Genomic DNA, 14,579 nt, shown 5'->3' with positions numbered 1-14,579 from the left:
ATTCTTTGCAGCGCTCAGCAAACAAGACTTAAATGATCCTGGATTGTCCTGAAGGAACGTTTGTTCTCTGGGGTTACGGCACCACTTCTCCTTCGCTTTGGAGACATTTCAGTGCTGATTCCTTTCATCCTTTCCATTCCCATTTATTTCAACCTTTAAAAAAAATAGATTTGGGAATATACCAGAGTACTTTCATTGGAGGTAATGGTCCATTAATGATTTTTCACAGAATAATTCCAAATTTGACTGGGAAACATATATTAGCGTGTCCGAATTTTATACACCCTCCTACCTAACTTGTGTAAGTAGAGCCCTGAGTGCTAAGCCCGGGTGGCTGAGAAACATGGGGATGAAATCAGACTGCCACTTGAACATTTATATCAGTAGGAAGAGAATGACTCAGTCTCTAATATAACTTATTGATACTGGAACATATCAATAAACCTGGCTTAAATAGTTGAGCATTAACTGCTTGGTGGGGTGGGGGGAAGAAAATGATTTTCCAGTACATCAGAAACTTAGCAAACAAATATAACAGAAAACCTGTATTTTTCAAGTATGAATGAGGTTGAGTCTCTTGAATTACGAAATGTGGGTCTTAAAAATTGTCTGGTATATAAAAATACCCTGATTCTTTGGAGAAATCCAACCACATGCTCTAAATTAATATTAAAGAGTAATGTTAGTTTTAGCACTCTTCCTCATTTTTCTTCTTCCCAATGTAGCAGTACTTTAAAAAGCACAATTACCACACTGAAATCAATCACACTGAATTTGCCAGATTATTGGTGTAAGTGTTATTTCTAAGCCTACAAGTTTAAAAAATTGTTTTAACACTTCGAACTTTTGAAATTCATTAAGAAGGGCACTGATTTATTTAATGTAAACCTCAAAGCCTTAAGTAGTTTTCAGACTTATAGTGCATTATGGTCAAATATTTCATCACAACCCAGCTCTCTGGAGCCTTGTAGATGAGTTATTATATAAGGTGCCCGCCTCTTAGTAGATGCTCACTGAGTACTCAGTCCTCTCTTCCTTCCTTACTCACGTTGAAGGGGAAAAAGTGTTCCAGAGTTATGAAAATGGAGAGAATCCACAAGTGTGATTAAAAGATTTTATTTTAGGGTCATGCAAGTATTGCAGAGTTCTACCAACAGTTTGAATAGGTGTCTACGTAGTGCCTGATGCCTGGTTTCTATCCTAAGCCCTCCTCACCTGAAGTTTTCAACTTAGGGGATAAGGGGTAGAGTATACTCAGTCAGGGGTAGAACGACATTAATGTGCTTATTCCAGCAAATAAGAGGATTGATTGGTTATTCAAGGAAGGCTACATCACAAGTTACGCATTCTTTTAAAAACCCAAATTCTGGATTTCATACCTTTGTAGCACCTGTGGTACATTTCGTCAGTTTAACACCTAGCTAAACTGGTTAACTTCAGTCATGAATTTGCTAATTACTTAGCTTAAATTTATCTTATTAAAATCTGAAAGAATACAGCTGTTGTCTTGATTTTTGTCTTTACTAGACTGATGTTCCAGGAGGAAATGGGAAAAGGGAATCCGTCGCATCTCATTGTGTTAAGTAAGTTTTACTTGTGTTGTTTTGCACAAGATACAAAGGATGTGAGCATTTATGTCATACAGAATTAATAAGCTTAAACACTTCAGAGGTATGATTATTCAGATTCTCAATGTGTCTTTTTTTTTTTTTTTCGGTATGTGGGCCTCTCACTGTTGTGGCCTCTCCCGTTGCGGAGCACAGGCTCCGGACGCGCAGGCCCAGCGGCCATGGCTCACGGGCCCAGCCGCTCCGCGGCATATGGGATCCTCCCAGACCGGGGCACGAACCCGTATCCCCTGCATCGGCAGGCGGACTGTCAACCACTGCACCACCAGGGAAGCCCTCAATGTGTCTTTTTAATTACGAGGAAAACTACTTGTTTAAAAATTCTGGTGAAATTGCAACAGGCTGATAGAAGCAACTCCATATCAATACAGGCCATATAGATAGGCACAAACAGTCTATATCCTGGTGCGTCCCACAGCCTGGCCTCACTCGAGCAGACAGGTTTCATCATCCAGGGCATTTTGTGTTGGCCTTCTGCTGTTTATCTACCAATAGATTACTAGAAGGTTCAAATATTTTTGTCACAGTGTTAGGGAACCACCCACCTTGGCTAGGCACGATGATAACCACTTGCAAGAGGTCCCGATAAGAAACTTGCTGCTAACCAGGAGAGTTCCGGAGCGGCCGAAAAGAGGGAGGAGATACCAGCCCATAATATGTCTTGTAAAACTAACTAGAAGAATTCAGGAGGGGCCAAAAGGAGGGAGGATACACTAGCCCATAATATTGTCCTACCAACGTCCCAGAATCCTTCTCGCTGGAATCCATCCTGCCTGAGTGATGCGCACACCACCAGGAAGGACCCTGAGTCAGAGTGACTGGCCAGAGACAACCCGGAAACTCACCCCATTCCCATAAAACCCGAGACTGCGAGCCACGTAGCAGAGCCGTCCTCCCGGGCTCCCTCACTCGGCTGCTCTCCGCCCCGGCGCCCCTTCCCAGTAAAGTCTTTTGCTTTGTCAGTACGTGTGTCTCCTCGGACAATTCATTTCTGAGTGTTAGACAAGAGCCCACTCTCAGGCCCCCCTGTTCCAGCAACAATAGAAAATATTTAAACCTGATAGAGGGACTTCCCTTGTGGTCCAGTAGCTAAGACTCTGAGCTCCCAATGCAGGGGGCTCTGGTTCAATCCCTGGTCAGGGAACTAGATCCCACGTTCCGCAACTAAGAGTTCACATGCCGCAACTAAAAGATCCCGCATGCCGCAATGAAGAACCCTCATGCTGCAACTAAAAGACCCCTGCATGCCAAAACTAAAGATTCCACATGCTGCAACGAAGATCCCACGTGCCATGACTAAGACCCGGTGCAGCCAAATAAATTTTTTTTTTTAATGAACAAAAAAGTAAACCTAACAGAAATATGAACCCTACAAAAACTGCTAGGCATTTTGTAGTTTTGTTTTTGAGAGGAACTGGAAGAAAGTAAAGGAAGAGTTAATTTGGAGGGGTCTTCTTTATGTTTGAAGACCTTTCCGTGAATTTATGTACCCTTTTCTGCATCACAGTAACTCCTTTGTGATTTAAAACACTGACACAATGCAACTTTATATTCCAGTTAAATGAGCAAATTAATAGAATTCAGTACCTGCTGAAGACTGTAAACCTGTCTTTGAATAGGTCAGACATAAGAAGATATGCTCCCTGAGGACTTTAGAAAATAAATGCAAAGGTTATCACAAATAAGAAAACTTCTGATGCCACAATAGTTTAATTCTATTTCGGGTTCAGTTTTTCTCCTATTTTTAAGCAGTGTTTACTGTGTCAGCAGGTTGAATTTAAAGTGGGCTTTCATGGCTGTTGATCCATTGACCCGACTTAAATCAGACTTTGACTGGAGCGAGTACCCACCTTTTCTCTTCAGACAATTGCATCTCCTTAGTCATAGCTGTTGAAACTTCCTTTCAATAATGTCTTCTAGGGACACAATTTCATCTCTGTTTTTACCTTATTTTCAGTCAAAATTGTAGATCATTTAAGGGTCGTTCTAATTCTCAGAAATGAAGCCTTTTTAAAGGAGATACAAAAATCATTTTTAAAACAACAGTGTAAGATATAAGATTAAATGTTATAAGATAATAAGCCGAGTTTCTGTTTTCTTCGAACCTTCTAGTTTTGAAGGCCATTCATCTATATACACAACTCACTGATTCAGCATACATTGAGCATCTACCCTGCCCAGCTGGTGCCCATTGCATTTCTGCCATGGAAGTTTGATGTCTTGCCCTGAGATTCTCAGGATTAACACTCCTGAACTCAGTGCATTTATGACTGAGAGGGTTCAGACTTGGCCCTGGATTACTGTGGCCCAAGGATACAAAGACAAGGAGATTGGGGAGATTCTGTCATGAAGAAAAGGTGATCAAAAATGTGCAACATTAACCAACCACCAGCTGCTTATCTGGGATTCTGCCTGTACTTGTGACCTTGACTTTAGCCTTTCTGAGTGAATAGGTTCATATCTAAAAAGTAAGGACTATCATTTAGAAATATAGCTTATTCTTTTTCATGGAAAATTTTAAACTATGCCTAGTATACCTTGTTCCAAAGTAAACAGAGAATATTTATTGAAAGACTAAATGAAGGTTTTAAGGCATTTTGAAAGTTAGTACTCTCTAGTTTAACCCACAAATGTGGTCTTCTTTCTTCAGAGGCCCAAGATGTGTTGCTCGATTTGAGTATATTGGAGACCAGAAGGATGAGTTAAGTTTCTCAGAGGGAGAAATTATTCTTCTTAAAGAGTATGTGAATGACGAGTGGGCAAGAGGAGAACTTCGAGAGAGATCTGGGATCTTCCCCCTTAACTTTGTGGAACTCATTGAGGATCATCCCACCTCTGGTGCAAATGTTTTAAGTGAGTACAGAGAATATGGTGTTTTTTTTAGAAAGTTTTTTTTTTTTTTAAGATGATGTTGGGGGTAGGAGTTTATTAATTTATTTATTTTTGCTGTGTTGGGTCTTCATTTCTGTGCAAGGGCTTTCTCTAGTTGTGGCAAGTGGGGGCCACTCTTCATCATGGTGCGCAGGCCTCTCACTATAGCGGCCTCTCTTGTGGAGCACGGGCTCCAGACGCGCAGGCTCAGCGGCTATGTCTCACGGGCCCAGCTGCTCTGCAGCATGTGGGATCTTCCCGGACCGGGGCACGAACCCGTGTCCCCTGCATTAGCAGGCAGACGCTCAACCACTGCGCCGCCAGGGAAGCCTGAGAATATGGTTTTTTATTATGTCCTATCCTAATTCAAATAAACCGAATAGTAGGTTAATTCTTAAGTTGCATAATAAGCCATATTGCCATCTTTTTTAAGGTAGAAGGAAAAATGATTTTTAAATGGTAAACATCATTATTGGGATAGTCACTGTTGTGGCAGTCTCTCAAAGAGCTGGTTTTGGTGTTTTAGGTGATTAGTGGTGGCTTCATATTAGAAATAGCAGGAAAAAACTCACAGACTTTCAAACGGAAATGGCCTATAGCGTATAACTAATGTGTATCCTCCTTCACCTTACAGTAAAGGAAACAAATCCGGAGAGGGTAGTGCCGGGCAAAGTTCTATAGCCCGTACATGAGGAGACTGATCTGGAATCCCAGACTTTTCACTCTCCCCCTGCAGTTTTTCTCCAATACTATGTGGTCTTTACAGCTGAAGTTTTGACATTTTTTTTAAATACAGGCACAAAGGTACCACCGAAAACCAAAAATGAAGATTCTGGTGCAAATTATCAGGTAGGCTGCTTGAACAGATAACTGTAGTGAAAGCCAAGTTTTATCTCTGGGAGGACTATTAAAATCATAATTATCAAAAGAAAATGTTATAAATCATTTTGGTTTTCTTTTTATTTATTTATTTATTTTTGGCAGTGTTGGGTCTTTGTTGTTGTGTGCGGGCTTTCTCTAGTTGCAGAGAGTGGGGGCTACTCTTTGTTGCAGTGCGTGGGCTTCTCATTGCGGTGGCTTCTCTTGTTGCGGAGCACAGGCTCTAGGCACACTGGCTTCAGTAGCTGTGGCATGCGGGCTCAGTAGTTGTGGCTCGTGGGCTCTAGAGTGCAGGCTCAGTAGTTGTGGCACATGGGCCTAGTTGCTCTGGGGCATGTGGGATCTTCCCGGACCAGGGCTTGAACCCGTGTCCCCTGCATTGGCAGGTGGACTCTTAACCACTTTTTAATTCATGTAGCAAATATTTGAAGTAAATAGATGATTAATATCATTATTGCATATAGAGCTCGTACAAATGAGTTAGAAAGACATGCAAACCCTGATAAAAAACAAGGAAAGAGATATTATTAGAATATTCATGAAAGAGATACTATAAGTGGCTGATATTAAAAAAGTATTTAACCTTATAGTAAAGAAATGCCTTGTAAAGAGACAATACCATTTAACGTATCTAGTTAATGAAGATTCAATACAACTCAACAGTAAATAAGTAATTATAAGTATGTGAATGTTAAAACAGAGAACGTACAGATTATTGTTATCATTATTTTTATTTCTCACCCTAAGAAAAGAATGAAAAATGAGACAAGGTTTTAGTCACAAAGATGGTCATGGTGGTGTTATTGTAACAAGAAAAAATTGGAAATAACCTAAATATGATCATTATCGGGAGAATGTTCTGAGGCCATTAAAAACTAGATTTGTAAAATAAATGGCATGGGAGGAAAACGTATTATAGGGAAGTTGAATATATAGCATAAAAAAGACTATGAGGAAATGTGTTTGTTACCATTCAGTTGCCCTTAGGTAGTGAGATTATAGGTGGTTGGGTGTTTTTCCCATACTTCGTATATTTCCAAACTGCCAAATGTTTAGGAACATTTGTATTATTTTTATAATGGGAGAGAGAAAAAAATGGATTAAAATTTTTACACTGTATAACATGGCTTCAGAAGTGTTTAAACTGAATAGGAATGTGGGTGACTTCCCATTGTTTTTTGTGACATATTTTAGAAGAGTGAGCCTGATGGGGTCATTGTTCGTCAAAATGTCAGTGGTAATTAGGCTGTGTGTCTCTCAATTCTTTCATCTTCCCCCCACTGCTAAAGTCAAACAGGAAAGAAAGGGACTACAGTTCTCCAAAAGGAAATGTTCACATGGTTCCCTGTATTCCTTGGGAGTGACAAGTACCGTTCTTTAGGGTTGGTTACCCAAGTACAGGAACAAGGCAGTAGGGTTAGGGGTTTTTGTTTAATTTTTTGTTTTTCTTTCAAGCCATCAGTTGATGAGAACTCAAGATGTACCAGGCACTGTGCTAAGCATTCTACAAGCATTACCTCATTTGATCCCCAAAGCAACCCTAAGATGAAGCTGAGGCTCAGAGGAGAGAAGCTTCTTGCCCAGTGTCAGCTAGGAGGTGGCAGACCTGACTGGCGGGCTCCAAGCCTCTGCTCTTAGTGTTATCCTTGCCTCTCTGCTTGGGCTTCTTCAACATAGGGCTCCCATCGTGACTTGGCAGTGATACCTCTTCACAGGGCAGAACCTTCTTCTGATGTGTTTGCAGTAAAAGCATTCCTGTTGGAGCATTCGTCACACTAGCCCAGCATATCTGGGTGATTATCCTGCCAGCCTTGGAGCTAACTATACCTCATAAAATTAAAAGTGTGGGGACTTCTCTGGTGGCACAGTGGTTAAGAATCTGCCTGCCAATGCAGGGGACACGGGTTCAATCCCTGGTCTGGGAAGATCCCACATGCCGTGGAGCAACGAAGCCCGTGCGCCACAACTACGGAAGCCTGCGTGCTCTAGGGCCCGCGTGCTGCAACTACTGAAGCCTGAGCTCCTAGAGCCCATGCGCTGCAACGAGAAGCTACCGCAAGGAGAAGCCCGTGCACTTAAACGAAGAGTAGCCCCTGCTCACTGCAACTAGAGAAAGCCCGCGTGCAGCAACAAAGACCCAATGCAGCCAAAACAAACAAACAAAAAATTAAAAGTGTGAACTAATGAAGTCCTGTGCCATGGAATCTGATAGCCTCTGAACCATGTAGAGATCTGGGAATTAACAGACTGCCCATTCTGATCCTTCCTAATTTAGATAAAGAAGAACCTCACTGAAAATTATATGCTTTGCCAGAATGTTTTCATAGTGTCATAAATACTATACACAAATATTGCAAGCTTTTATCTAATCTTAGTGTAACTAATGTCATAGAAAATAATAAGAAAAAATTTTTACTTAAGCATTATATAGCCCTTGAAAGCAGAAAGTCACAAATTTTATCACATCTGTCATTTAGAATTCTATTTTAAGAAAAAAGTTATTGGAAACTTTTATTTCTGAAACTCAATAGTGACATAAGGTATTGAGTGATTTAAAGTGGCCTTCAGGCTTTGAAATCTTATGACCCCTTAGCTTTTTTTCCACCACTTTTTAAGCTTTGTAGAAATTAATCTCAAATAAAATCTCACATTTCTTACCAAACTTCTGATTTGTAACAGAACAGTCTTTCTGCGGAATGGTGCGAAGCTCTTCACAGTTTCACAGCGGAGACCAGTGACGACTTGTCCTTCAAGAGGGGAGACCAGATCCTGATTGTGGAACGTGTGGACTCCGACTGGTACAAGGGCAGACTGCGCGACAGGGAGGGCATCTTCCCCGCAGTCTTCGTGCGGCCCTGCCCAGGTGCGACAGCTGCAAAGAAGGCCCTTACCCTCTAAGGGGAGCGTGAGACCTTTGAAATGATACATATTCCGTTTCCCTCTGGCCATGTTCAATTTAAGTTGTTTGCCTACATTTGCAAGTTGATTCATAAAGTTATGCACACTTTCTTCATATAATTTGTTGAAGTTATGGGGAAAAAAGATTTTAAAATGCCTTCAATTAATAATGGCTAGGGCTTCCCTGGTGGCGCAGTGGTTGAGAATCCGCCTGCCAATGCAGGGGATACAGGTTCGTGCCCCGGTCCGGGAAGATCCCACATGCCGCCAAGCGACTGGGCCCGTGAGCCATGGCCGCTAAGCCTGCGCATCCGGAGCGTGTGCTCCGCAATGGGAGAGGCCACAACAGTGAGAGGCCCGCGTACCGCAAAAAAATAAATAAATAAATAAATAATGGCTAATTTTGTCTCCTAAATATTAATATATTTTGTATAATTTTTTTCCTGCTAAGACAGCATCTTTCATCTTTTTTGCAAGTTAAGTAAATTCAAAATTAATTGAAAGTATTATGTCCTGGGAATGACAAGGGGGTTTCTTAAAATGTTCGACTTGTGTTTTAGTCCAATGTCTTTCTATATATTTGAATTTTTGGTGTCTTCACAGCTGAGGCTAAAAGTATGGCTGCTTTAGCACTGAAGGAGAGGAAGGCCAAAGCCTTGTATGATTTCCATGGAGAGAATGAAGATGAGCTTTCCTTCAAGGTCAGAATGTGTATCTTTTTGTAATTGTATTAAGCAGCTATAAATTTTGAAATGTCTTCCACTGAAGGGTGGCACGTTTGGGTGGAGTATTGATCATTAGTCAAGAATGAACAGATCTCAGACCCTCATTCTAAAGGATGAGATTAGAGAAAGTGAACAGGGCAAATGTAAATTATCAGCAAGGCATTTAGGTACTTAAAGAAAGCCTTACTGATATCCATAGCACCACAGTCGTCTACCGAATTCCTTATTCCTTGGCCTTATAACGTGTGACCTCACTAATGTTGGAGGTTTCACTGGTAGCCCTAGTAAAGGATGATCCTCTACATGGCCCTTGCAGCCTGCTCCTGTCATGTCTTTGAAACCAGTGGAGAAATCAGGTGGCACCGACTACAGCTGGCCTCGGCAGCAGTGCCTCATAAGACACCGGAGTCTTGTCCACAAAGACACTGACTAGACTTTAGGGAAATGATCCCAAAGGTTAAGGTACTTTGCGGAAGTTTTTTTTTAGAAGCCTAAAATCTAATCTTCATCTTACTTCATCAAGGAAGTACCGTTTATTTTTTTAAAGTAAAAAGAATACTTCCATGACCCTGTTTCCGCAGTCCACAGTTCGACCATGGTCAGAGGAAAGCACCCAGGGTAGTACTTCGGGATCGGGCCAGAGGAAGGAGGGTGGCTTTAGTAAGTCACTGCTGTCAGAAGAACCCGTGTCAGACAGTGGGAAATTCTCCATTATCGGAGATACTCAGAGGCAGGGATGCCACAGAAGGAATTAAAGTATCCAGGAGTGATTGGACAAGATGAGACTTAAGACAGTGGGTACCCAAACAAAGTTTTCACCTGTCTACAACAGAATGAGGCAAACAGTGATATTGGGTATGTGCAGGCTTTAGGGGAGCCATGGACAAGGGGCGGCATGCCTAGATATATCAGGTTGCTAACTTTTCTATCTTGTGATAGTTTTATTCTGAGAATTTCTTCTTTTTCATATTAAAATGTCACTTGTTATAAAATGTTATTAGTAAATGATTTAGATTTCTTATGCAAAATTATAATTGGTAACTCTGTATCCGTTTCTTTTTAATTTCTTGGCCCATAAAATCCAAATGTTTGGAAACTTGCCCTAGTCCTTGTCAATCTTGAGAGTCGGTGGCTCAAAATTAATTCCTTTTATCTTTACATAAAATGTTACTGCAAGTGAACACTCTGGATTCAGACTTTGTTGGATATTATTTTGGCCTTCATTTAGGTTATGTCAATGTAACAGAATTCACAGTATCATCCAGAAAATAGGTTGTCTTCATTTTACAAATGCCTGGCTGTAAGCAAGATAGTTCTAGAGTTTTTTAGTTAAGGGATTCTGCGCCACTTTCAGTTGTTGATCATTAATACTTTATTAAATATCCACAGAATATTAGTAAATAAAACTTTTTTAAAATTGTCCTAGCCCTCAGAAAACTGACATGGTATGTATGTATGGACCAGAGCTAAGAAAAATAGTTTTAGTCAGTGATTATGTTACAGTTTAGGAAGTGGAAGGAACTCACTTGTAACAGAAACTTTGAATGCCAGAATTTTTAGATTTTAGCGAGGTAAATTAATGTCATGGGATACTCAGCATTTTCCCTTAAGAAAGGCCTTAAATCAAACCAGTTTTCCAAAGGGCAATGTCCTAGGGCTACAAATAAATCCATTTAGCCTGATAAAGATATTCTTAAAAGTAGCCAGGGTCATCTTGGACCATTATAGAATCCTAAACCCAGATTCTAAGCAACAGTTAGAAACCATAAAGAACAAAATAGTTTCAGGAGATAACAGATGAAGACATAATTTTTGAAACAGGAATTATAATTCATACTCGAATAAGATACAGAACCCCTCTGACTAACCTGATGAGGATAAATCATGTGCTGAGTCAGGGTGAAGCTCTTTAAGACAGGAAAGAATGCAAATTTGATATTGAGGCCGTGGAGGAATGGAATAAACCAAATGGTAGAGGAGAATACCACTATGTGGAAGAATAAATATAGAGTACAAAGTGCTCAGGATGTTGAGAAAAAGCAATTGCGGTAAAAACCTTTCTAAGTAAAAAGGTCTACTGTAAAATGTGGTGACCTCATGCCTAACAGTTAGCAATACAGGCCCTGGAATCACACTAGATTTGAATTCTGTCTCTACCACTAACTAGACATGCGACACTGAGCAAGTCACGTAATCTGACCTTCAGTTTCCTTTTCTTTAAAATAGGGAAATCTATAAAAATATTTCTCAAAAATGGGGATAATAATAGTACCCACTTCTAGGACTGTGTTGTTGTTGAAATGAATTAATTTCCACTATTCTTAGTTTGTTAAAAAATAAAATAAATGAGTTAATTCCCATGAAGTACACAGAAAAGGACAAGGCATACAGTAAACATGTGGCTCGCTCCCTCATCTTCAGGTCTTTGCTTAAGGGTCACCTGGCAGCCCACACTTTCTCTCCTCCTCTGCTGGCTTATTCATCTCCCAACTCTAGAATAAGGTCTTTACTCTTTGCTGTATCCATAGTGCCCAGAATGGTGTCTGACACATAATGGGTACTCAATAAATAATTGTTAGATGGGGGAAAAAATTTTTATATACATGATAGCTGGTATTTTTATTTATTAAAGAATTTTAGATTAAGAGTGGTGAATTTGGGGCCTCCCTGGTGGCGCAGTGGTTGGGAGTCCGCCTGCCGATGCAGGGGACGCGGGTTCGTGCCCCGATCCCGGAGGATCCCACGTGCCGCGGAGCGGCTGGGCCCGCGAGCCATGGCCGCGGGGCCTGTGTGTCCGGAGCCTGTGCTCCGCAACGGGAGAGGCCACAGCAGTGAGAGGCCCGCGTACAGCAAAAAAAATAAATAAAAAAAAAAAAAAAAAAAAAAGAGTGGTGAATTTGGGGGGCACAAAATACAACCAGGAAAATAAAAGTGCAGCAAGGGTGACAATGGCAAAGGAATGCACTCTGGGGAAAAGAGCATACAAGCTAATGGCATCATTAGGGTTAGATCATCTTTGTGGTACATTGTTTAATCATCTCAGCAAGGGCTTCCCTGGTGGCGCAGTGGTTGAGAGTCCGCCTGCCGATGCAGGGGACACAGGTTCGTGCCCCGGTCTGGGAGGATCCCACATGCCGCGGAGCGGCTGGGCCCGTGAGCCATGGCCGCTGGGCCTGCGCGTCCGGAGCCTGTGCTCCGCAACGGGAGAGGCCACAGCAGTGAGAGGCCCGCATACGGGGGAAAAAAAAAAAAAAAAAAAAAATCCTCTCAGCAAATCAAGATAAATGAGTTATATAAAGAGGAGATGTACATGCCTCTCCAGGTGGGCTGCATTACCATGCTTATCCTCAATAGAAACTAATAATTATTTTCAATTCCTGTCTTCTTACAGGCTGGAGACATAATAACAGAGCTGGAATCTGTAGATGATGACTGGATGAGTGGAGAATTGATGGGAAAATCTGGAATATTTCCCAGAACCTACATTCAGGTTTTACAAGTTGGCTAAAGGTGAAGCTTGACTGTGTTCCTTGGCACAAGAACTCACTTGAACTATCACTTTGACTATCAGATATGTTTTTGCACTATTTTTTTAAACTGAAAGAAATATCTATGCTGTACATGGTATACTAGAATTTTCTGAAAGCAGAAAACATCTGATTTTGTAGTTAGCTTTCATTCACAGTAGAAACGTGCGCACGGAAACCCATGAGCACATTTCTACCAAGGAGGACATCAAGCAGGATTAGCAAGGCAGGCAGACCCTCCCCCCGGGAGAGTGTCTGGTGACAGGGCAGCAGGACGACACTTAGAAGCAGAAGTTGCACTTGGACCTCTGTGTTCATCAGCACAAGTAAATTAACTGTGCTTCTTCGTTTTCTACTTTAGTTGTAAAAGAGGACACTTGTTATTCTACATGCTGTAACTATCAGGCCATGGTTGGTAACCTAAATTTCATTATTGATATTCAAATTAATTCTAACAGCTTGAGCGCATTATCCTTATTATTGGAGCAAAGCCTTGCTCCAGGAGAGGGTAGTTCACTGACTGGTGGGAGCCTTTGTGAGCACATGGTGAATCAGCTCAGTCACCACATGCTCCTGTGGTAGCAGGTGTTTCCCCTTTGTCCCAGTGTTTGAAAGGGGTTGAAATTTGATGTGTCTTAGTCAAAAGAACCAAAACCATCCTGAAATGCCTTGCTAATATAACTAACCCTTCCACATACCTACAGTACTTAATTTCTTTCCTCTGTGTATACTTTATGTTAACAGGGTTATTATAAGCACATTTTCTGAATCTGCAATCATTCTTTTGACAATTACTGGTACCCAAAGAAAAATTCATTTTCTTTGAGTTACCCCAGTAATACATAAAACTGTCTTGTTATAGTGGTACATTATGAATCACATATATCTCAGAATACAGAGCAACTCTTAAGATGGAAAACAATGCCAAACCCCCAGCTTATTCTTCCAAATATAATCAGAGTGAAAAATAATCTGAGAGAATCTGAAGGCTGATACTTTTGGGGTTATTTTCTTTTTTCTCCAGCTCTTCCCTGCAGTTATTAGAGTAAATAAAAAACCACTTTCCTGCTATCCATTGTTATGCATTCCAGGCTTAAGATAAAAGTGGTTCCTTGCAACACTGAATCAATTACAGTTTATGGGCTAAAGCCAAATAGGTCGAAGACAATCTTCTGATCAATGGAATAGAGTTTCATTGGAAATGGAAAACACTTTCCCAACTATGTTCATAACTTTCTTCCATTTTTGAGAAGAGTTTCATATGCTGGGCCATTTTTTAGCTTTTGTATTTGTTTCCACTGTCTGAATTCAAAGTTAGGCAGTAAGTGGTGAAACCATCATGTGAATACCACGGGGGGGTTCTGTAAGGGAGGAGATATTTACTCTGTCTTTGATTAAAGTTCATTTCCCAGTATATGGTTAAAATTGATTTTGGAATATGGGAGCTGTTTGTTCTACATGTTTTGGGTAAAGAGAACAGTATAAAGAAAACTGGTCAAATTTCACTCAAGTTATTTCATAAGAAATGGATGGCTTAAAGCATATTATCCCAACTAAATTCCTATTTGCAGCAAGCTTGTGTACAACAGTAGGAAAGTGAGAAGTGGGGGCGTAGTGTCTGGGATAGGACATGAGGTATATTTCTTTGCCTGTGTAATTTTAACATCCTGTATCAAAGATCATGAAAACTTAGCTTTATTGGAGAAAAATATTCCTTTTAAATGTTGGCCTCTGTCAGCAGAATGATAAGTGCAATAGTTGTAAATCTACTTGACACTATAATAAACCGAACTGAACTTTTCAAAGTCCTTTTCTCATATGTATTAGACTGAGGTTTTTGAGAACGGAGTTCGTATCTTATCTTTATATCTCCAGGCCTTTGCACCATATAGGCTCAATAGAGGTTTTTTGGTTGGTTGACTGGTTGGCTGGCTGGCTAACTTTCATATAATAGCGATACTATCTTGGATCCAATATGCTCCAATATCTTTCCTCTTTATTAACAAAAATCTTTATTGAAAGAAAATTTGCAGTTTTTTGTCTTCCACTCC

The 14,579-nt window shown here is 40.7% G+C and overlaps 1 protein-coding gene across 8 annotated transcripts in view; it reads left to right on the top strand.

Annotated features, from left to right (window-relative positions):
* Window positions 1-14,333, top strand: part of SH3D19 (SH3 domain containing 19) — a 171,867-nt gene extending 157,534 nt beyond the window's left edge. For 5 of the 8 annotated variants that reach the window (XM_060116266.1, XM_060116256.1, XM_060116276.1 and 2 more), the window contains 6 exons: window positions 1,528-1,583; window positions 4,279-4,481; window positions 5,296-5,349; window positions 8,056-8,241; window positions 8,880-8,977; window positions 12,393-14,333. In XM_060116266.1, coding sequence (XP_059972249.1) covers window positions 1,528-1,583; window positions 4,279-4,481; window positions 5,296-5,349; window positions 8,056-8,241; window positions 8,880-8,977; window positions 12,393-12,509 — 714 coding nt within the window. In that variant the 3' untranslated portion in view covers window positions 12,510-14,333. Of the gene's footprint in view, window positions 1-1,527; window positions 1,584-3,740; window positions 3,980-4,278; window positions 4,482-5,295; window positions 5,350-8,055; window positions 8,242-8,879; window positions 8,978-12,392 lie in introns of those variants that run through there. The other 3 variants (XM_060116249.1, XM_060116303.1, XM_060116313.1) reach the window with 3 other exon arrangements.
* The last annotated feature ends 246 nt before the right edge of the window (window positions 14,334-14,579 follow it).

The sequence above is a fragment of the Mesoplodon densirostris genome, chromosome 1 (genome assembly GCF_025265405.1).
Source record: "Mesoplodon densirostris isolate mMesDen1 chromosome 1, mMesDen1 primary haplotype, whole genome shotgun sequence".
Taxonomy (NCBI): domain Eukaryota; kingdom Metazoa; phylum Chordata; class Mammalia; order Artiodactyla; family Ziphiidae; genus Mesoplodon; species Mesoplodon densirostris.
This window is presented reverse-complemented; position numbering and strand designations above follow the sequence as displayed.